General features: G+C 36.4%; 1 protein-coding gene across 1 annotated transcript in view; it reads left to right on the top strand.

The window, feature by feature from the left end:
- Positions 1 to 24,876, top strand: part of FHDC1 (FH2 domain containing 1) — a 37,915-nt gene that overhangs the window by 4,900 nt on the left and 8,139 nt on the right. The window contains 9 exon segments of the mRNA XM_026698156.2: positions 6,831 to 6,892; positions 7,544 to 7,643; positions 14,237 to 14,322; positions 14,409 to 14,509; positions 18,178 to 18,248; positions 18,356 to 18,463; positions 19,355 to 19,425; positions 19,969 to 20,086; positions 24,027 to 24,191. Coding sequence (XP_026553941.2) covers positions 6,831 to 6,892; positions 7,544 to 7,643; positions 14,237 to 14,322; positions 14,409 to 14,509; positions 18,178 to 18,248; positions 18,356 to 18,463; positions 19,355 to 19,425; positions 19,969 to 20,086; positions 24,027 to 24,191 — 882 coding nt within the window.

Genomic DNA, 24,876 nt, shown 5'->3' with positions numbered 1-24,876 from the left:
GAGAAAACACATCACCATTCCCAGGAGATCCAAAACCCAAAGCCACCTCTATCTTGCTTGGGTTGAGTTAGAGCTGGTTTGTCCACATCCAGACCACCACAGCCTCCAGGCCCTGGGTCAGCACTGAAGTAGCATCACCTGCTCAGCCATGGGTGGAGTAATATAACTGGGTATCATCAGCATACTGGTGATACTGCACTCCTTGCCGTTGAATGATCTCGCCCAGCAGTTTCATGTACATGTACAATGGTGAAAGACCTGAACCCCAAGGCACTCCACATTGCAAGATCCTAGGGCAAGGTCTCTGTCCCAACCTTCCAACACCTGCAACCAGCTACAGAAGAAAGAGGACAACCACTGCAAAACAGTGCCTCCCAGTCCCTGAAACTACTCTAGGGTGATGCTATGGTCAAGGGTAGCAAAAGCTGTCAACAGACCCAGAAAGCCCAGAGTGGTTGCACCACTTTTGAGCCCTCTAGAGTAATCCACAAGTGTGACCAATGCAGTCTCTATACTATACTGCGCTCTCCATATTTCAACCCAACCTGAACCCAGCTATAAAAAAATTAAAATAATTCATTCAAGGTTCTCTGCAGAAGAGCCACTCGTCTCTCAACAACCTTTCCTTGAAACTGGATGAAAATAATGTAACACTGTTGTGTTCATCGTTTCTTAAGAAGGGGGCACACTACTGTCTTGTTCAAGGCAAGCAGAACTGCATCCTCCTATAGAGAAGCATTAACTGCTGCTTGGACCAACCAAAAAACAATTCCCATTAGGCCTTGTGCAATTGGGGAGCAGGAGTGCAGAATACAGGTGGCTCAGCTCACAGCTAGAAGACCCCAGTCTATTTCCTTAAGCTCAACTGGCTGAGACTCTTCCCAGATAACTAATGTCAGGTGGTTATCAGAATGTAAGATGCTAGCAAGAAGCACATGAAATATGGCTCTTGGTAAATCAAAAAACTTTGGTGAATCAAAAGAGAAGATGAGTCCAACTTTTTAAGAAGTGGGAGAAGTGAAATCGGAACAGGTAGACTCTGAGTTTGGCTTTAAAAATACAGGAAAAGTGTAGTGGAAAACATAACTTGAATTTTCAGGCAGTGCATTTTCTCTGCCAGAAATTTAAAAAAGGGTTTGATGGATTAGTTGGCAGATTTAAGTAAAATCAAATTTTGCTTCATATTTAATAGACATGGCTGTTTGTTTGATATAATTTTATCTTGGTTCATTGTGCATGGTTTATTTAGAAGATAAAACATGCTTTAAAAACTGTTTCTGGACTTTAAATCATAGTTGTCAAGGAAGCTAAACAGAATTTCAACATAAATTCTGGCATCTATCTAAAAGGACAGATTATAATTGCTATATATTTTACAGGATAATTTAACAGGTTTTAATGTATGTCTTTGCTTGTCTCATTCTTTTCTCTGCTCCTTTAGGTTGGGTGCTTAGTGGTTCCCAACTTTTGCTATTTAATACTGGCAGTATTCAGACAGAATATTTGATGGTAGACTTTTTGTGGATAAGCAAAATAGTTACAAGTCCCCATTAGTGCAAGTGTGGTAAATATAATGGCTCCTTTTCTTCTTCTCCTCACATAAGTCTGTTGCCACTTTTTCATGATCAGATTATAGATACAAATTTACTAAAGAGAAGATGTACACACCAAAGTGAGTGTGAGAGGGAGAATGAAAAAAGAGAGAGATTGTGTGGTTATTTCTTTGCATGCATAAATGTTCTGCTACTTTTAAAATTTGCATTGAGTATTCCTACTTTTTAAATATTGGGCTCTGGTATTTTAATGAAATATTTTAATAGCTAACTTGTCTGGAGGGTGCATCTCTGTGATGGGGGTAGAGATATCCCAGGGAGATTCCCCTATGAATGTGCATGTTTTAGTGTGCTTTTCTACTCAAATATAGGCTTTGACTTACAACTATTCTTTCACTGATGGTTCAAAGATGGCTTTGAAAAAAATGATCTACAATCTGTCCTTGAAGTTATGACCATTGCACCACCTCCTTGGTCATGTGATTGCAATATGAGTGCTTACTAACCAACTTGCATTTATAATGGTTGCAGCATTATAATCGCAATTTGCAACTTTCCCAGCCAGTTTCTAAAAAGGAAAGTCAATTGGGGAAGCCAGATTCATTTAATGACAGTGATTTGACTTAATGACTGCAGTAAAAAATGGTTGTAAGATTGATACTGGTCATGTAGTGAGTCACTTAATGATTGTATCACTTAGTGACCAAACTTCTGGTCCTAATTGTGATTATATGTGGAAGACTACTTGTAGTTTTTACAAACTCTCACATAAATATTGCAACTAGGTTTTCATTGTAGTGCAAGGGATGATTTTCAAGAATAGATTAGTTCAAATTGCTGGTGGGAGAATTAGTTTCCTCATCCCTTAGTAGCAGCTGTCCTTAAAAAAAAGGTCCCCATATACATTCTGACCGAGGCTTTTAGAGAAACTATATATTAAAACCTTGAAGAGTTCTTCTGTCTATTCAGCCTCTTGAATGTAGATAAGGCTTACTTTCTTCTTAGGGGGAACTTTTCATCAGGAAGCAAAGGGCCTGGCTAAAGGGAACAGAGGGAGGGGAGGGAGGGAGCCCTGGAGAAAAATTCTGGCAGATAAAGCTCTGGTGCTATAAAGTTGATAAATGAAACTTCTCTGTCTCATTTTCTTACTATTATTAGTATTATTACTATTATTTCTATTGCTTACTGTTACCCTAAAAGAGGACCTGAACTGGGGTGCCCACATTGCAGCCCTGGTCAAAAGGGCCCAGCAGAGATTATACTACCTGAGTCTTCTCAAAAAACAACAACTGAATGAGAAACTGCTGGTGACCTTCTACCGCTACACCATAGGGAGCATTTTAACATACTGCACCTCTGTATGGTTTGCCAATTGCACAGTGGCAGATAGGAAAGCACTCCAGAGGGTTAATGTCATTGCCCGAAGATCATTGGTTGCTTCTCCCCTCTTTGGAAGAGCTTTATAACTCCTGCTGCCTTAAGAAAGTTCAAAACATCCTCGAAGATCCATCTCATCATGGGAAACCTTTTTTAAAACTATTACCATCTGGCAGACGGTGCAGAATAATTAAAACAAGGACAAATAGGCTGAAAAACAGCTTCTATCCCAGGGCAGTAGCTTTTTTGAATTCTGCTGTATTGGTGCAATATCAGGGGTTTTCAGTTCAATGTGTGGAGGGTGAAGGATGTGTGTTTGTGTTTATTTTCATGGTCATGATGTGCACTGAAGATGGTGTCCGATTTCATTGTACGAGGTGCAATGACAATAACAGTAAACTAAGCCAAACTAAACTATTATACAGAAAAGAAGCAGGCTACACACATAGCAGAGTTAGTGTTAAGACACAGGCATGATCTGAGGCCAGTCAAAGCTTGGGTCACTACTGAGCTAAAGGCTGCGGATGGGAAAGCCAGAAAACATGAAAGGATAAAGAAGACAACTTATTATTAGTCTCTAGGGTAGCTCCTGCTTTTATTTCAAAATGAAACCAAAGATTTGTTGCTTTTGAGGTTTTGCTCAGAATGAAGCAGCCTACAGCAGACATTTCTTAAGAAATATCAGAAAATTCTCATTGGAGGTTTTCAGCTACTTTATTGTATTTGAATGTATCAGTACTAAAGCCATGTTAAAGTTTACAAACATAGCTTACTTCCTGGTAACTTCGTAGGTATGTCCATGTAGTGGCATTGTGTGTTGTTGTTTTGTTGTTGTTTTTTGGCAACAATACAAAACTAGTTTGCATTGTTTTGGGGATGTAGTTTGGCTTCCAGACTATTATCTTGCTATTTCCTTATAATAATCTCCCATTCAAGTATTAACCAGAGTTTAGCTTTTTGAGACCAGCTAGGGAGAGCTACATGCCACCATCTTAGTGGACACTAAAACTAAAGATGTTAGGGTAGTGTCATGCCCCTGTTGGAATCTGATTCGGAGGGGGAGACCAAGCAGCTGACAAGGAGTGGGAATGTGGCTTTGTTGGCTATGGAAGAAACTGGGGAAAGGCAAAGGCCAGCTGGGCAGAGCAGGGAAGAGGTAGACCAAGGGAGAGGAAATTCGGAGGAAGACCCAGGCCCACCCCCTCTTCATCCTAGGGCATGCAAGGAGGAACGGAGAAGGGAGCAACATGAGTTGCGTGGGAGGAAAGGGCACTGATTCCCTTCATTAGCTGCAGCTGGGAACACAGTGTTTAAAAAGGAAGCTGCACTCAGCAAGTTGTTGGGAGCAAATTGTTGAGGCTTATCTGGGTTCCTGGCTTCTCCTCAACTGTGTGTGTTTTGCTGGGATTTTGAGTCTGCAATTCCTTCTCCTGCCCTGTCAAGTTAATTACTGTAGTGTGGTTTGTGTGGATGTTTATTTACAGTTTGTATGTACTTTGTTTTCGGACTGAATTTCCTCCACTTAAAGACTGTTCTTGGGAGAGTTTTTTTCCAGCTGATAGTAATCTGGACATTGGGGGCAAAGTTGGAAGAACAGTTCTTACTTATTTGACTGTGTTTGTGCCACACCCCAGGTCATCACAGGTAGATTCAATTCCTGGGGTAGTCCAGATGGATTTAGCTGGTTCCGTGTGCTTTAATTAACCATATAGAAGTGGTTGGCACAGCTGTTCCTGGAATGTTTTTTTAATTTCTAACTACTGCTTTGGGGTTTTCTGAAGATCTCATCAAGTGTTAACCAGGTCCAGCTCAGTTTTACTCTAAGCACAGGTCAGGCCTGTTCTGTCAATTGCTGAGATACTAAAGAATTAAGCAAACACAAGAACAATAGACATCATGCATAATGCTCTGGTCAGGATTCAGTTATTCTTGCCAAAACATTGGGTTGGTCAATGTATAAATACTCTTATGACTTAGTTGTCTGGGTTGTGACTTGATAATTCTCTGGGAAAAACAGATTTTAAATAATTTGTGGGAGAAGCATAATTCTCTTCTAAGTGCCTGGTGATTCTTCCTTAGGAAGAATCTTCCATGGCCACCTGACACTATTGAAGCACTATAATTCCATCCATTTATGCATTTGTTTATTCTTGATAGACTGATGTTAAAGATGTAATGGGGTTTAAAGAGACCCTTCGTTATAGTATTTCAAGACAGGTCTGTTTAAAGTTTATTGGGTAGAAGAGGAGAAAGAAAAATAGAAAGAAATGAATTTGGCATTTTCTTGTTTAAAAGCACTAACGTATTTTATTCACAAAAGTTACATAGCACACAATGACTTTCCAGGATGTTTTATAATAAGTTAAGTCTACTAGGCAGCTTATGTAGTTTGTGGCTCTTGGGCTGCCTGTAGCTTTCACCATAATAACAACTAGGTTTCAATTGTAATTATTCAGATCTCTGGGGCCAAAGGATCTCCATTTTCTCTCTTCTTGCTATCTAAATCTAGAAAAAACAAATGGGTTAGAAACAGGACAAAAGATTGACCAGTTGATTGATTATTTAGGCATGTCAAATTTTTCAATTTTCAAATGTTGGGGTGCTCAAAAGTTGTGACATGCCTTGGGGATTGTAAAGATATTTGGTTACTTTAATATAATTTAGATGTGCTTGGTAAGTAACTACAAAAATATCATAACTTTTTAAAATTTTGTTTATTTCATTTAGTTGTGATTGATTCTTAGCAACCACAAAGATAGTTTTTCTCCATAAAGCATGGTGGCACAGTGGTTAGAATGCAATATTGCAGGCTGACTCTGCCCATGCCAGGAATTCGATCTGACTGGCTCAAAGTAGACTGAGCCTTCCATCTTTCTGAGGTTGGTAAAATGAGGACCCAGATTGTTGGGGCAATTTGCCGACTCTATAAATCACTTAATGTTGTAAAGCACTATGAAGCAGTATATAAGTCTTAAGTGCTATTGCTATTGCTATGATCTGTCTCTAACCTGATCTTTTAGATCTTCTAACCGTGCACATGTCACCACTGTAACAGAGTTAGTCCACCTTGTTGCTGATCATCCTCTAGTTTCCTTCCACCTTTTCCAACATTAAAGGCTTTCCCAAAGGCAGACAGAGGGGAGGTGGAGGAAGCAGGTCAGAAAGAGAAGGAGAAAGATTTATCAAAGAATGGTAGCTTTCCCACTTACGCGTGACATTTACTGTACCCATGGGTGCGAAACTCGCCATAGCACGTTACTGTCACATGACGTAGTATGACTTTCCCCCCCCTTCTTGGAGCTGGGATAGGCATGGTCTGCATGTGACTCATCTGGCCCATGGGCCACCAGTTTGACACCCCTGCTGCAGCCAGTCCTTTCTTCTATATAGCCTACACTTGCTATGTAGCCTACAACATATTTCTCTGGATGAATTGCAATTCTAGACAGGAGAAGGGCTTTTAATTAAAAATAACATAATGTAGGAACCAGGTGAACCACAGGGGGTGGGGGCATGGGGTGTCATAATGATACAACAACTAAAGTGACTCCTAGCATCCACCTATTTTCCTCATTATACAGCCAGGGCAGATAATGAAATACTAGCACAATATTATTGTATATCCTTGTACAACTAAGCAGCCTAACTTATTTTCACCAACTGAAATTTCTGAATTGTTGTCCTTATAGTGATCTGAGAGTTGACAGGAACAATTTTGTCCATATTTTTTTCTCAGCAGAACTGTATTATTATTTGGACGTATGTGTACCTTGTTATGATATTTAGAATTATCCTTATTTTTTCTATGCAGAATAGTTTTATTCTATCCATAATGACTTAAAATAACCATTGAGATCATTTTGCTCTGTCTGGAATAATGCCTTTTGTTACCTTTTGCAGATTAATATTTTGGATGCCAAAAGAAGTATGAATCTTGGGATTTTTCTCAAACAGTTTAAAAAGTAAGTTATACTCCTGCTATTGTAATTATTAGATTGATGATAACATAACATTAAGAAAAGACATATATATTCAACCACAAAGAGTATAATTACAAACTTAATTTAGCTTGAAAATATATTCAAGCATTTAATAACCTTATCTTATACCTGGGTTAACCTTACATTTTCCTTTTAAGCAATAGTTTTGAAATTTTAATATATAATATACAATATTAGAGATAATTTTAAAGTAAGCTACTGACTTTTAAATTATAACTTATTTTTCTTAAAGGCTGTATTTTTTAATAATATGAAAATGTCATGAAAGTAAGGACAATATTTTGATATTAATGTCTTTTTAAGAAGAAAGTTGTGTTTATTTCAGATGAACTTGCTCAGAGGAAGCTGTACATTTAACTATTTTTTGGTATTGAAAATTCTTTTGGAACAGCGCATGATATTTGTTTAAAAAAAATCTTTTTTCCTAAACAGTGCATCCAGATGTGCTGGGTTTCTTCCCATAATTTCTAACCAATATTAGATGTACTGGCTGAGAATTCTAAAACCTGAAAAATCGAAGCCCTATGTATAAGGTTGATAAAGTCTGTTTTAAAACATAGAAATCCTATGTTCCTAAACTAAAATGTATTTTTATTCTATTGTCTCATTAAGATCACTTGACTCTATAATTGAAGATCTTCACATTGGAAGAGATGTCTATAGCTCTGAGACCCTCCGTGAGCTTCTTAAATTGTTGCCAGAAGCTGAGGAGGTAAGAATAAGATTGTCTGTTTTTGAAAGCCACTTGGAAACTTTGATTGGATCAGAATGCAACAGCATAGGCAAGGATAGGCATGTCCCTGTATGCCTGTGTGATACTTCTGCTATATAAGCTGCACTGATTGCCGGTGCAATTCACTATAAAGCATGACATGGCATTTGGTTAGGTTATTTTGTACCACCCATCTCCTAGTACATGCTGGCAGAGTTGGTGTATACCAAACTCTAATTAAAGAGTCAGGATCCACAACACCACTCTTCACTGTCACAGCACCTGCCCTCTGGATTGTGGTTCTATCTGAGTTCTACATGGCTTCCACCCAGTTGATTTACTGTTAGACCTTGAAAGACCCAGGTTGTTCTCTAAACATCTTTACTGAAAGTGTTTTTGTTTTTATTGTTTATTATACTGAGTTGCCTACAGTTGGTTTGGAATTAGGTAGCACCTAAATAGCATGAAATAAATAACAAAATAAACCCACAGTTCTATTTCTGGAGAGAGAAGAAAAACTGAAACTCTTAAAATTATAGCATAGAATTAAAAAGAAAATGTACCAGCCATGATACATTTGTCTTGTCTAGCTAGTTTCACTCTTAGTTTTGCAAAGACATTATGTGTTGAACTACAGATTAAGTAATCTTGTTTAGGAGATTAACTATGTGGGTGACAAAATAAGATGCAAGCAAAAAACTCAATCTGAGAAGAACAAGGACCAAGAAAGCCTATTTAAAGTATAGGAATTTCAGATACAGAAATGGGAAGACTGTTCTAGGGAGAAGGAAAAAACATTTTTAAAAAGTTCCATAGACTTATCAAGAAATTAACTTTTTAAAAAATGTGGCAGAGTTATAAATACAGTACAAACCATAGTAAGGGACAACCAACAGTCCTCAAGACCATGAACAGTAGCTCCAAAACGGAAATGAGTGGAATCTTTGAGATGTAGTAAAACAAAAAAGGCAGTATAGTAGCTTTTCTTGTAAATGGGGTGAGGAGGAAGGGGTTGAACTGGAAATATTGCTAAGAAAGCATGCTTCGAGGAATGAAGAGATATAAGTTTCCCTATGGTAGCACGGCAGTGAAGATCCTCAGTTTCCCCATGGTAGTTTCTCTCTCTCTCTCTCCCTCCCTCCCTCCCTCTCCCCCCTCTTTTTCTCTCCTTACTTTTTATGAAGAAAGAAAAGTTGAAACTTCCATATTTAATTTGAGATATAATAGGAAGAAACACTCAGAAAGAAATATCAGCCTAAATGTTGTAAAAATAAACGCAAAAGATGTATCTGAAAGAAGTATAAAATACTTAAGTAGATCCAGGACTATATAACATACAATTACTATATAATAAACATTATATAACATTTTAGAATTTTGGAGTGGTATTTTAGAAGTTGAACTCCCATAAACGTGAAGGGTACTAGATTGGATAAAAAAGGTAGCTTAAGAAGTTGGATTGCTAAAACTCTTTTACCATCAAATGAGACTTATTTGATGTATGTGAAGGAGAAAGAGAAAGCCAATGTGCAAAGAACAAGGATGAGAGAAAACTTCAATTTAGCAAGACTGCAAGTAAATATGTATGGTGTCGTGAATGTTTTTCTTTTAACTTAAAATTAACATGCTTGAACTTGAACACACCATTGCAATATGAAAGTATTCACATTGAAATCTCTCTTCAACAACATTTTGCTTTGATACAAACTTATATATATATATTTAAGTTAAAAAATGAGCAAAGTAAACACTGGCATGTTAATAATCAAGCTAAGGCTGCTGTTAAGACGCCATATAGGACAAGGCAATTTTTAAATGTCTCAAACTCTAAAGGAGGGAAAAAAAATCTTATGTTAACATTTAACTATATGGTTTTTCCACTCGGTGTCACACTTTTGGAGAAAGCAAATTTTGTGTAACTCAAACTTTGCCATAAAACTAAACCACCAGTCTCAACTCATAAGGCGGGAATAAATGATTCTACTAAAAAGAGAGTCTTGTCTTGGACCCAGTACTCTATGGGGAAGAGGAATATTTTTAAAAATATAGCATAAAGTCAAATATTAAACCTTTCTCCTCTTCCCATTTTAAGCTCAGGGTGGTGGCAAGGTCTTGACTGCCCTTTCAAGCACAGAAAGTAAGAGTTAGGATAGGAAGGGTTACTAAAAAAGTAGCCAGGCAGTTCCCATGGTGATTACATTTGTGAACTGTTGTTTATGCACACTACTTTGGTTTACATTGACACAGGTTTTTTCATTTAGAGTAAGTCATTGAATTGCCTAGTTTACAGCTTAAATCCTTGAAATATTTCCTATGTTTAAGTAGAAAGCTTGATTCTCATGTTTCAAGTAGCTGTTCTGTACAGCATCTGCTTAAGTAACAAAGTCTCTTTCATTAGTGATCTGTGAAGTTGAGGATTGGGTACTCAATGACTCTTCATCTCCCAGTTGTTTTAAGAAGTACTGAAATTGGCGTACAAGAAAGCTGGGAATGTTTAGAAGTCAAACACAATGGCTTTGTTCACACACCATGCTAAGTGACATGCACTGTTTCAACAAGATTGCTAAATAAGCTAGAATTGGATTTGGAGATGAACATAATTCTGGGTTGTCTGACCAATTCCTGGTTTCTCCCCACTCTTTTTTTATAGCTATCTTGCATTACTAGATGATTAGAAATTTATTTGGGTGCAAAATCAAACTAGAATGAGCCAGGAAATGTCAAACAAGTCATCTTTCTCATTTGAAGCATTATGCTAAATCACATTTGCAATAGATATACCTCTTACTTATGGTTATTATGATGTTTGAATCTGGTCTTTGGATTTAGTCAACAAATCATAATGAAAACAAACTTTAATTTGCCTGATATGTGAATTCAACACTATCAGTTGAACATGGTGAGCTCCCACAGTTATTCTTGAGTCAATAATAAACAATATTAAATAGTCATGTAACACAGGGTATTAGTGAAAGAAAAATGTTGTATTGTATTGTACTGAATGGCAGAACATAGAAATTCTTTGAATGTGACATAATCTTGTATTATTTAAGTGGGCTATTTCATAATTTCCCCTCCCTTTAGACTACTGTCTGCCTTCCTGGCTGATCTATCTAATGTTTCAGTCATACTTCCTATGCTAAACAACATACAAAGTAAAACTTGTATGATTACACTTTTTTGAAATCAGAAAGCGAAGAGAAAAATTCCTGTTTGAAAATCATTAACCTTGCATGTATTTTCATATCTTTAATGATGAACCTTCTACATTCCAAATACTTAACTGACATATTACATGTATAATATGATTGCAACTGTGGATGGTTCCAATGCCGTTTCAATAATATATGGATTTTTATACGACAGTAGATGCTACATCAATATCACTAGCTAAAAATGAAATGCATTTGTTTTGTGATATAGGTAACATTTTTGAAAAGCTCCAGTGTTTTACTGAAGTTTTATAAAGCAAATATGGATTTGACTTCAAATACTTGGGGGAAAGGAAGTGTTGCTACAAGGTTGCTGAAGCTTTGAAAATATTTTTTAAATAATATTTAAAAGTATTAGATGTATACTTTTTTAAATAAAGATTTTTTTTGTATTGGCAATTAAGTATAGGCTCTTTAAAGTATTTAATTATTTAAATTTATTGGACACTAATTTCCAGTGGACTGTGAGCTATGCACAAAACTAAGGCATAACAACTGCTGAAAATATTATAAGAAGCAGCCCTCTACTAGTAACAAACTAGACAGCCCTGCTCTAGTAACAAAATCCATGAAACAAATCACAGGCAATTAAACAAATAACAAAAGGGAACTAATGCCCTTGAAGCTTATGTTTGATTGCAGGAGGATCATCTTGAAGTACTTCCGTCTTTTCTTGTAACGCACCAAATTTTCACAGCTTTAGAAATCCTCATTACATGCACAAAATGTATATGGTGAAACTAGTTTGTGTGTAAGAAGCTGTAGAACAGGGGTGTCAAACTCAAGGCCTGTGAGGCGGATGCAGCCTATATGATGCTTAGATCTGGCCTGTGGGGCCGCCCTGGAAACCGCGAAGGACCAGCCCATGGTGCCTCTACCCTCTCAAGCTCCGTTTCATTGGCAGAAGGTTACAGGAGGCTGTCCCAGCCGAAAACAGAGCTCAGGAGCCATTTTCGCTGGCAGAACTCTTGGGCCACCACAGGCGCCCCCAACACGAGTGACATCAAGCTGGCCATGCCCATCCCAGCCCCCAGGGCCCCAACCCTGATGCAGCCCTCGGTGAAATCGAGTTTGACACCTCTGCTGTAGAACAATGAAAATTGATAATATTTTGTTTCATACCTGCACCTTACACCTTTTGAAACTATCCATAAACTATTAGGACTGTGACCTGCTATTTTATTAGAGCTTTATCTAAGCCCAATTAATAGGATTAAACAAACAATACTCAAACATTGTAGTATGTCATGTCTTCATTGATAAATTCAGTCTTTGTTGAAAGAGTAGATGAAGCCCTAGGATAATCAGCTCTCTTAGGGAAGTAAGTTGATCAACAAGATATCAATCAAGTATCACAGATCAATCCACTGTCAGGAAAATAGTACATAGATGGACAAAATACAACACCTTCCCCAAATGGTCATCCAACAAAATCAACCCCTTAGAATATATAATCCTAAAGTCATAGGCTCTGTAGAATTCTTCTATATTATATTAATGGTCACAAGGAAAACACTGCAATGGTGAGCATGACAGGTAGCACTATTGTCCAAAAAGCATGTTGTTGCACATTTTAAACTTACAAGAGACCAGCAGCTTTTGGAACAACACTCTGTTCCAGATGAGATGGAAGTGAAATGTTTTGATACTGATGGAAAAATATTATATTTGGAAAAATACTGGTTTCCAACTAAAGAACTCACCTCAGCCATGAAGCATTGCAATGGGAGTGTTTTGGGTTATTTGGAACTTAAATGGCTGTCAATCTTTGACATAACAGCAAATTCTACAAGAGTGCATCTAGATCAGTAACCTAAGTTCAAATGAATGTAGGTCATGTAATATGACAGCAGTCCTGAACAGCGAAGTAAATCTTATTACACAGTGGATGAAACAGAATAAAATTCTCCTTTTGAAATGGCTGGATCAAATCTCTGATCTTGACCCAAATGAAATACATATATTGTGGCACGACCCATAGTTAGAGATTCATGTAAGACAATCTAAAAACGTTAATGTGTTAAAGCAGTTCTGTAGAGAGGAATGGATAAAAATACCTCTAACTGCTAATCAGTGACAAGGATGATAGAAAGGTTCGCAAACTTTCTCTCATCGCTGTTGTCAGCTGCAATTGAAATTTTTCTTCACAAAAATGATAACCTTGTTTTTAGCAAGTGAATTGTTTTTACAGTGCCATATATGTAGAGGATTTGTATATTCAGATGAGTGTCATAAATACTTACACATAATATGTTTGCATTCATTTACATAGTATGTGGGAGTGGTTTTGTTATTGTCTCTGTGGCATAGTAATTGTTAATTGCTACAGATTTTTTTTAATGTGCTGTAAATTTAGAAATCTCTTTTAAGCCAGATAGTCTTCTTCAATCTGATGCTCTTTAAATGTTTGAATTACAGATCCCATTATTTGTAATATGTTTCAGGCAAATACCGTGGTGTATGACAGATCTTCCCTTAAATGGCTAGCAATATCTATTGAGCAAAGCCACCTACAAATTGTGGAATTTTATTTGGTTTAAAAATAGTTTTCTCTCCATGTTGAACCCACCCTTAGACTCTAAACTATCTCAAGGGAAAAAAATCCTTAATGAAAGAAACATCTCATATGAACAGAGGCCAAGAATTGCCCTCCTAAAGGAGAAATGTAGAGAGAGAAATGAGACACAACTTGTTTTTTAATTATTTATGTGCTAATAAGTTGGCAAGTTGTCATGCTATTTCATAGCATTGAATGCTGCTAACTCCAGGTGTGTGTACATTATTCTGCATTTGGGCGAAGATTTTGAAGACTTCTGTATATCTGATGCTTACTAAACAGAGTTTTTCAGTGATTATAAGAAGTTATTTATTGTAAAAAATCAGGCTGTGTTTTTCCTAGAAGGACAGATGCTTGTTTTGAACTTTCACACAATAATATTTTCATGGATTTGACGACATAAGACTGGGGAAGTTAGTTTACTTAGCACAGATAATATTGGGGAATGCTATAATGATTTGTAACAATATTAAATAAAGCATCCTGAGCTGGAATTAGATGTTACAGCAAAATGTAGGAAGCAAAAATCGGATATATCACCTCTTTTTTCTGCCCTGGAAACTTCTTGACAAAAAAAATGTATTCAAGGTATTATTTCTTTTCCCCTTAATAATAGACGAGAAATTTAGAAGTTTTTAGATAATAGTATCTCATAACATATTTTCCAATCTGAATATTATTAAATAGTGTGGACATGGCAAATACATTATTTTCATATTAACTTCAAAATAATATATTTTACTGTGGTGGTGACTCTTAAATTCAGTGTTTAACATTTTGCCTCGATTCTGATTTATTTATTTTCTTTATTTCACCCACCCCAGGTAAAGAAATTAAAGGATTTCAGTGGCGATCTATCAAAACTGTGTCAAGCAGATTCATTTATGTATATGCTAATCCAGGTGCCAAAGTAAGGAAATATTCAATTCTTGTTATTTATCCTAAATTCACTATTTCTTGCATCACAATTCTAAAACTTACTTTGTTTATTTTCAGCTATTCCCTGCGCATTGAAGCAATGGTGTTAAAAAAAGAATTTTCTCCGTCATGTACTTCGCTGCAGAAAAACATGACAATTATAAAAATGGCTACAAAGGGTAATTAAACATGCTGTAGCATGCATTAGGATCTTGTTTTTCTTAGCAGGTTAATCAACTAACTAGAGAGATGAGATCTGGAATTTCAGGTACCTATTAGCTATTTAAAGAAGGAAGCTAGCTCTGACACATTCCATAAGGGTGTGTGTCGCCATGTACATATGTTATCAATCAAGCGTGTATGTTTGTGTATAAACAATTCTTGATGTATTCTGAAGTTGGTAGGATCGTTTTCCCTTTTTTCTATTTTCCTGAATTCTGACTTTGCTTTTCTTAACACCACATAATTTTCAATCTTTTCCAAAACTTTGCACAACAGTGACTTTTCTAATATTCTTATTAAATCTTGGGAATAGCACAAATGTGCATTCATTTTTCCCTTATGCATTATTTATTGTTGTACTGCTATTATGACTGACTAATGGTGCTTAATTTATTGAATGAAAATCATTGCGTTGTGCAGTTTGCGTTGTGGCTTTAGACTAATACTAAAGCTACAGTACATTTAGTCATGGTATATTGAATAACTTCATGACATTGCCTCCTAGTCCTGATAGTGACTAAGTTAAAAGAAGCTGGATTCAGAAATAGTTAAACCATACTTTGCAAATCACAGCAATTGCCAAATCTTGTGCCATGTAAATCACAGTATGAATTAGAAAAACATATGAAACCACCCATTGATTCTTAAGATCTAATTGTGTTGCATTTCTCTTATCTCTGCTGCTGATTGGCAAAAATACTTACCCTGGCTTAAATCTGTTGTGCTACTTAGACATTTATTGGTCTGAGGAATGATTCTGTCTGTCCATTAGCCATGCAGAAACATATAAATGCATAGGGGTTCCTCAGGTAATCAGCTTCTGGCAATTTCCAATATGTTGGTCCTCCAACTATAAAATACATAATCTCACTCAGAACAGAACTTTCCCATTAGCAGTTAGGCCTCTTGACATCTGAACTAAATGGACTGTGGTGTGTCATAACTCATTATTCCTTCTGCATATCCCTTCATACATGGAATTCATTGTAGCCCAGATTGATGAATATTGTTATAGGGGAATAAATATTTAATCCAGGGAAATAAATTAATATTGTAACATCTACAATGCATCTACATCTATTTCCACACATCTACTTAAAAGGAGCATTTGCACAAATTCAGACAGATTCAGTATGGTATTTCTAATTATTGCATATTTGTTTACAAAGCTATATGCTACGCAAAACTGTGGTGTTAGATGAGCAATTTATGTTTCCATTTTTCCAATATTCATTTAAGCCTAATTTATGAGATTACCATGAAGGAATACAGTATAAATAGTCTGAATTTTTTGAAGTGGGAAAGCCTTGCATTTTGTCCTATTTGTGACCAGAACAACACAATATTATTGTAACTTGAAAACATTTGTAAAATATAATGGCCCTTTCTTGTAAGACACACTAGCAGATACTGTCTAATTACTAGATTTTCTTTCAGGTTTCCAACACACGGCCCATGTTTCACTTCCTTTTATAGTTTCTGGTCACTTTGATTTGCAATGTAGGTGGTTGCTTTTCAAGTTCTGCCCAAAATCTTTTAATCCATGCCATGGATGAAAAGCACTTCACGAACATAAAACAGTGGCTGTGTTCATGAAAATGAACTGGGGCAACTTGCTACACTTAGCTGAACCTTAGTTCTTTCGGTGAGGATTATCAGATCGTGGAAGTTTAGGATTTTTAGTTTATGTCAATTCAAGGTGTTGTTATCACCTTTAAAGCCCTTCATGGCATGAGACAAGGGTATTTGAGGAATTGTCTTGCCCCATTTATGGCTACCTTGGAAACATATAGGTAGTTTCAAAGAAAAGAGTGCAAAATTATAATTATTTAAATTTATTACTTTGTAAAATGTATTAGCACCCATCTCCAGTGGACTCTATAAGGGCTTACTAAACTAAATGTAATTAAAATGACAAGAACATTAAATCAACAATCATCATCCCAGAATAAAATATTCTTCTAACAAAAGCATTACCTCAGCTCTGAAACCAAAGCCAGGTTTTTAAGGCTTTCTGGAACCCCATATGAGAGAATGCCATCCTAATCTCTGGAAGAGAGATGTTCCAGAGGGTGGGGGCCACAACAGAGAAGGTATGCTTCCTAGGATCTACAACAAGGGTGTGAAACTCACGTCATGGCGATGTCACATGACGTATTGGGATTTTTTCCCCCTCTTCGCTAAACTGGGGGTAGGGGTAGCCAGCACGTGATGCATCTGGCCTACGGGCCGGGAGTTTGATTGCCCTGATCTACAAGATGGAAGTACTTAATACAGAAGACCTGGAGTCCACCCACTCTGATGGAATGTACTGGGCAGGCAGAAACAATTGGAGATAAGCAGTCTCTCAGGTATCTAGGCCCTATGCATAGAAGGCTTTATAGGTAACAACCAGCACCTTGAATTGCTCTTAAAAACCAACCACCAGCAAGTGCAACATACATAACAGTGACAACACATGGGCACACTGAAGGGCACTTCTTGCACCAATGCATTTTGGTGCTCCTGGGTGATCAAGGGCAGCCTCATGTAGAGTGCACTGCAATAATCCAGGTGTGGAAAATGACTATGGCAAGAATGACTTTCTGATGGTTGTCCTGATTGAGGAAAGGGCTCAACTGTGCAAAGGCCCTTCTGACCATGGCTGCCACTTGTTCTTTGAGCAGTAGCTGCTCAGCCAGGACCTCTGAGTTGCACACCAGTGTTGAGTGGGGAAATGCAGCTCCATCCGAGACCCAAAGATGTTAACATCCTTGACCTAGGGAGGTGCCCAAACAACCACAGCTACTCAGCCCTGTTAGGATGGAACTGAAATCTGTTCCACCCCATACAGACCTTAACAGCTTCAGGACACTGGGTGAAGGCATTGATGGCTTCAACTTTGTCACTTGGTTTGAGAGGTAGAGCTGGGTATTATGACCTTGCATGCTAATGATACCACACCCTAAGCTGGTGGAAGACCTCACCCAGTAGTTTCATATAGATGTTGAACAGGACAGGGGAGGACATTGAGCCATGAGCCATCCTGACATGAGAGTCCTTGAATGCGAGTCTCCTGTTTTTCCATCATCAAACAACTGCTGGACACAGTGCTTCCCATTCCCAGTCTCCACAACTAGTTTAGAAGATTACTGTGGCCACAGTATCAAATAAAATATCAAAAAATGAAGTTGAGTTACTCATTTTCTTTCCATAGAACCGTCCAAAACCCCTGCTTACCTTTCAAATCCTCATATTTAGAAGACTCTGTTAAATGGCATAAGCTGTAGCAAAGAAGATTGAACCTGCAGAGGTCCATGTTATAGAGTATAGCCTCAGAGTTCAGAAGAAACTTAAAATAAAACCTATTAGCCAAGGATGGACCAAAGAAGGCTGCTGCTAAGGTTTTCCTTAGCCCCAGCTAAAAAAATAGATTTGTTTATTACATTTATTTTTTCCCCAGGAATTAGATTTATATTCCCTCCCTAAATTAGCCCTAAATTTTTATTCTTAGCATAGCTTCCTCTAAGAAAAATAAGGTAAACTGAATGTGAAATATATCTATCTATCTATCTATCTATCTATCTATCTATCTATCTTCTTAAGCAAATGCCCATTGGATAATATTCCTTGTGTCTTTTTCCAGAGCTGATGTGCTGTGAAGAGTTGCATGCCATATTGCACCTTGTGCTTCAGGCTGGGAATATTATGAATGCAGTAAGTGGATTAGCCTCTTTGCAGATGGCGAGTAGGGCAAAGAATTTCAAGCATTGTGGATTGACCTCCCATATCTCTTCTGCCTCCCCCTCCGCTCTTCTGCATAGGGAGGCTGCGCTGGCAATGCAGTTGGCTTCAAGCTATCCTCATTACTCAAGTTGGCAGATACAAAAGCAAACAAGCCTGGGATGAATCTGCTTCATTTTGTTGCTTTGGTATGTAAATTGCCATTCTGAGATAACAGACTATAGACATCTAAGCAGAAGGAATAGGTAAGGGATAGGATACTATGGGACAGATAGAGGGTACAGAATTGAGGAGCAAATTGTTTTTCCTAATCCTTGCTCAGTTTGCTATATGCTTCTGAGAATCTAAAATTTAGCATTCATTTTAATGATTTTGTTAATATTCCTGTACACTGGTAGCTAATTTGAAATGTCCAGAGGAAGGGCAAAAAAGAGATTAAGCAAGAAATATTGTACAGACAGTCCTCAATTTACAACAATTCATTTAGTGACTGTTCAAAATTACAACAGCACTGAAAAAAGCGATTTGTGACGTTTTTCATACTTACAGCCATTGCAGCAATCTCATAGTCACGTGATCAAAATTCAGCCGCTTGGCAACTGATTCATATTTATGAGAGTTGCAGTGTCTGGGGAGTCATGTGATCACCTTTTGTGACCTTCCAATAAGCAACTTAACAACTGCAGTGATTCACTTAACAACTGTTGCAAGACAGGTCTTAACATGGGACAAAATTCATCTAACAAGTGTCTTAGCAACAGAAATTTTGGGGTTAATTGTGGTCGTAAGTTCAAATACAGGACTATCTGAATTCATTTTCAGAAAAGACATTAGTATGCAACCTTTATCTAATGGTCTTCCCTACTGCAATTTGATTGTATTCAGTGGTAGACTATTGCTCAGTCTTTCTAAAAATGTCCACAATTAAGATTGAACCTTATCAGTTTTATTAAATGAGGTTTTGAAAAAACACAGTCCAGAGGTTTAAAGCAGAAAACCTCTTAACTGCTGTGGTGATACATCCACATTGATTGCTGTTGAATGAAATGAAATGTGACTGGGATTTTTGTCTGTTTCAGGAAGCCCAAAAGAAAGATAAAGTTCTTCTAACCTTTTCAGAAAAATTGCACCACGTTCATGAGGCAGCAAGGTAAGCAAGAAAACTGTAAACATTGGGCTATTCTCTTCACGGAACATTTAAACTGATATGCAGAATTTGGGCATGAAAACTGAGTTCTAAGGAAATATTTACTGTAGGCTCTGTTTTCATTTTCACAGCAAAAAGTATTATGTATGTGCAGCTTTCCTGTTTAGAGGTTGAATTCAGCAAATTTTTAAGGGGGAGTTGTGGCAGTTAACTTACTAAAGCTTACTGGGTTATACTTATTAACTAATTGAATGGACTGATTAAAGTTAGGTTTAGTGTAACAATCATATTATTTAACAGTTTGCCACCACTGTATCCTTCCACTTAAGAATCAAAATCGTAACATTCATGTGACATTAATGCAAATACATTGACTTGTGTAGCAATGTATCATGGTGCAACTTAATGTTGACTGTTGATTTGCTTAATTGGATTCTGTCTGTTCACTAATGTGACCTATTAGCAAATAATATGTTTTAAGTTGTTCACATTACAGTGGGGAAATGCTCTTTTCCAAAGTAGATTGAAATTACTGTTTTTCTGTAGGATATCCCTAGAAAATATTGAAACTGAACTTCACTCCCTGTCATCAAAGACAAAATCCCTAAAGGATAGTATTCGCCGGGACACAGAACTCTTTCGGCAGATGGAAGGATTCCTTCAGGTTAGTCACAGATTGATATATCCGTTCTTTATATACGTATATATTGAGTTGCATAATTTAAATTCAGTTGGTGTGCTTAACAGATAATAAATCCTTTGTTTCTCTTAAAAATCCTTTTCAGTGATAATCTTGCTAAAATTCTGTAGGCATTTTAAGAGGTTGCTTTTCACAGTCAAAGGGACTTAATTGTTAATTGTTGTCCTGCAAGGGTATGCTTCCTTGATTTGTGTGAAATGGTTGTGTCAAGTGCTTATTATTTAAGCAGTGCTAACTGGTTGATCAATGGTATTTCCTGCCCACCCACTTTCCTCTGCTTGCGGAAAAAATAATGCTTTAAAAGGGTTTCTTTTCTTAACAAATATTACCACTTCAGTGTGGAAGCTGACATTTGTGCTTTTTTCAGTAGCTTTGAGCTGATGTAGTCTGAAATTCAGTAGAAACATTTAATTGTGCCACTGTTTCAATTTGATGAAAGCCAAGTAGTATAATGCTTAAGGCAATTGAACCTATCTGTTTGCCTTTATGCTGGTGATCAAAGCATTCTTTCTTACAATCTCAGATTTTATTTGTTAAAAGTTCTTCCATTATAGACAATTTTAAACATCCTGGTTTCTGTTTAGTATTTTATTCATTATTTCTACAGAAAGGACAGAATAGGTGAACAACAAGAATTAGCGTCTTCTTAGTTTTGTAAATTAGTAATTAGAGTAATGCTTCTCTAATGTGTGTCAGATAAGATATTGCATTTTCTAATATTCATTAGTATACTCTAATCAGTCTGATGTCCAATTGGATTTTATAAATATTTTTATAATTGACATTATGCTTCTCAGATTAGTCTTATAGAATGAGGCTTTCTGAGATAAAGAATTAATTTATTTCTAGGAGAATGAAGCACTGGTTTTAGTCTATAACTTTTTATGAATAATATTTTTATGAATGCTTTGTTTTGCTGTTTTATGGGTAAAATTATTACATTGGATAGCTTTGATTCTTATGTGTCTTTTCTGTCCTTCATGTAGTTGCATTTGTTACTTACAATGTTCAGATATATAAAGTAATATCTACTTAGAGCCTTTGTCTTAATTAAGATCTCGTGTTATCTAGTGATATTATAGTTAGGGACATGATTTTATGACCATTTTACTATAGCTGTTAAGTGAATCCAGCTTTCCCAACTGACTTTGCTTCTTGGCAAAGGGATGCAGGGAAGGTCACAAAATTATGATCACATGCACACAAGATGTTGCAATCATCATAAATGTGAGTTAGTTATCAAGCACTCAAATTGTGACTTATGGGGGTTATGCAACAGTTGTGACTTTGAGAACAGGTCATAACTAACTTTTTATGAGGTTGTCATTATTTGAATTGTCATTAATGAATAGTCATAAGTGAAAGACCACCTGTAATTAATTGAAACACCCTTTGTTAGATATTCTGTTTGTGTAGGTCCAATAAGAGGCGTACATTCATGTCTGGGTGGTGTTTACATTTACACATAACACATTAAATATACACATTAAGTAAAGATTCTGAAAGTATTCTAAATAATATGAGAAAGTAAAATTTTAAAAAGTTGACAATACTTATTATTATAAAGTGGATAAATAGGAAATTATTTAGAGTAAACTTTTGTTTTATCAAATTAATGGTTTGCAACTTTCCCTGTTTCCCTTTGCCAAGAGGCAGTCAATTGGGAAAGCTGGATTCACTTAACAGCTACAGTAAAAATGGTCACAAAATTGGGTCCCCAACTATAATATCACTAGACTATAATATCACTAGATACAGGAGATCTTAAGACAAAAGCTTTAAGTAAGCATTATCATCTATATCTGAACATTGTAAACAACAAATGCAATTATATAGAGCAGAGAAAAAGTACGTCAGTGTCAAACCTATCCAGACTGACATGTTATTGTTTAGCCTTTGAATATTAGGTATTATAGTTTACATTGATGACAACTGCCAACTGTCATTACATACTCCTGTATTTCGTTGGTAATAATTACTACTAAAAATGATTTTGTATCACCTATTCAGTATTGAGAAATGTTTAAGTTTTCCCAATGTCCTTGTAAATCTTTTGTTGGCATCCTGAGTTTGACGTGTAGTTGATAAGAACTTGAATTGATCCCTGAATGGAAGAGACTTTTACCTTTGCAAAGCAGCTTCTTTGCCCACACAAAAGTGTGAATCACTAAATAATTCAGGCAAAGCAAAGGGCATCAAGTCTCTTTATAAAGTAGAGAAAGAAACAAAGCATTCTGTATATTCAGTATATGTAATATGTCAGAAAACAAGCGATCAAACAATAAAAGAGATAGATTACATGTGAGACTTGAACAATAGAAAGTGTTGATTCTAGATAACAGCAAATTTATTCTTTTCCAGCCGACTTTGTATTTTTTTAAAAAATTTGCAAGTGTATTCAAGGACTTTCAGAATACACTATTTATTGCTTAGTACTGAAAAGATGGGTTTTTGCATACAAAAAATAAATAGCCTTGACCTAGAAGAAAAATACATGTTTTCCTGATTTAAAAAGAAGCCTAGACTGCCATATTAAAAGTGCTAATATCACCTTTTAAAATGCTAATATTGAAGGCTAAAATTTGAGGCAACAAACATACAATTTTCATATTAATTTTAATTAGAGTAATTCCAGGTTTGGGCCTCCCTTTATTTTAAAAATGCGTCTAATATATCCTTTCCTTAAAATGCTGAATGAATAACCTGATTTAGAAATCTACTTTCATTGTGACTCATAAACAACCTGTTTAATAAGAATGGTGGAGCCAATTTTTCATACGCCTTCTTAGGTTATCTTCATAACTGCTTTGCTGAGTGAAATAGCTTTTTCCCCTTTTTGGATAACTGATGACTTTAAGATAATCTACCTTTCTTAGAACAGCATTTATATATTATCTCCATGCCTTTTAACCTTCAGGCTTTCCCTTTCATTTTGTAAGCAAAGTCATCAGGAAAATAAAGCTTAATATATGTGGCACTGACAGCACATTTTTAAAGAATGTTCTTTTAGGGAAGGAAGGAAGGAATGAAGTTCTGAAGGCATCTCCTTTATTTCTGTTGCATGGTTTTTAAAAAGAAAAATAAATAAAAGGTATTGGAAAAAAAATCCAGTTTAATTTTCTTGAAATGCATGATAGTAGCATCTTACCTTGATCAAATATCCATTACTGGTTATCTGTTAAATAGGATTTGAGTTTGAAACCCAGTGTTCCAAAGGGCTATATTAATTGCAAGAACATATAGGAGGGTGTTATCAGTTCATATACCTCAGGGATAATTTCAGATGAGATTTCATGGTGGGATATCTTCTGCATCATTGTAGATAAAATGAAATATTCCGCAGGAAAATAATGAGCATGTTCTGTACTCCATTCCATTCACAGAGAAATATTCTGTAATGGAATACTAGTGCTTTCAATCAGTAATTAAAATTCTTTATATGGCAAGATTCAATATATTTGTTGCTTATTTCGCTGTTTGGGGTTTTTCTCCTCTCTTTATCATTTCACTGAACTAAGGGGAAGGAGGAAGGCAAGTCTTTGAGGATTTGTGTTTTGTGAAAAGAGGTATAATGTAATATTCATTTCTGAATGTTGAATCCTGGTGGCATAATGATATTATTGCCCATGAAGTGCCCACTAATTCTACTACTGGTTTGTGTAAACTTGTATCGCAGGTTTGTGCCTCAATTAAAAAAAAAAAACCTGCAAAACCTGTTTGACTGGAAGGATAAAAAATTATATGTAGACCAAGGTGAACACAGCAACCGTTGTGCCAGTGCTATAGTCTATATAGTCTCTTGCTGCAGGTGACACTCTGGATTTCACTAGTTTTGAAATTAGCAACTGCATGCATAGCACATGAGAAATAATCATTAATCAATGTATTTTGCTTTTATTTAAAGTTTGCTGTTAAAGAATTAAAAGAGCTCGACCATTGGAAAAGGGATCTGATGAAAGAAGCACACGCCCTCATAGACTTTTTGTGCGAAGACAAAGAAACTATGAAACTGGAAGAATGCTTCCAGATCTTTCGAGATTTTTGTTTAAGATTCAACAAAGCTGTTAAGGTAACAACAACTCCAAGACTCAGAAATATCTATTGGCTTTGAGTAATAACGCTGCTTTATTACTATGTTATCTCAGGCGATCCTTTGAGTCAAATAATGCATGACACCCTTTGGGTTATACTTCTTATCCTTGCCCAATTCCTGAAAGAGCTATTTCTACAAAACTTAAGATCATAAAGTTCTTGGAGTACATAATCAAATATGTGTCCATACAAATATGTGCAGCTATGATTATGGTTCCTGATAAAACCCATCAGGTGACCAGGAAGCTATATATATAAAAGTGAAATACCACTCACTCATCATCATAAAATCTCCAGAACCGTAAAGCCTACAAACTTGAACTTTGGCATGTATGTTCTTCTTGGCTCCAAGGTGCTCACTAAGAAAGGATTTTTTGAAATGACCATCAGAGCATCAGTATTTCCTATATTATTATTAACATGCTCTGGTGCTAAGGAGTTCTACTGTTCCTCCCCACCTGAAAAGAAATTTGTTCCAAATGCAAAACACAAGCAGAGGAGAGGAGTTTCAGTTTCAGTTTCAGAGTGCCAACCAGCTTTAGTACAGAACAGTTGAGCTAAGCCACGCCCAGGCTCCTTGCTGTCTCCTTCTTGCTCACACAGCAAATATCATTTCAGCTTCCAAACAGCCCTCAACTCTCTCACACACTGACAGGACGCTA

This window comes from Pseudonaja textilis, chromosome 6 (assembly GCF_049901715.1).
Source record: "Pseudonaja textilis isolate UNSWEBS1 chromosome 6, rPseTex1.2, whole genome shotgun sequence".
NCBI lineage: Eukaryota > Metazoa > Chordata > Lepidosauria > Squamata > Elapidae > Pseudonaja > Pseudonaja textilis.
Note: the sequence above shows the minus strand (reverse complement) of the source record. Positions and strands in the feature narration are given on the sequence as shown.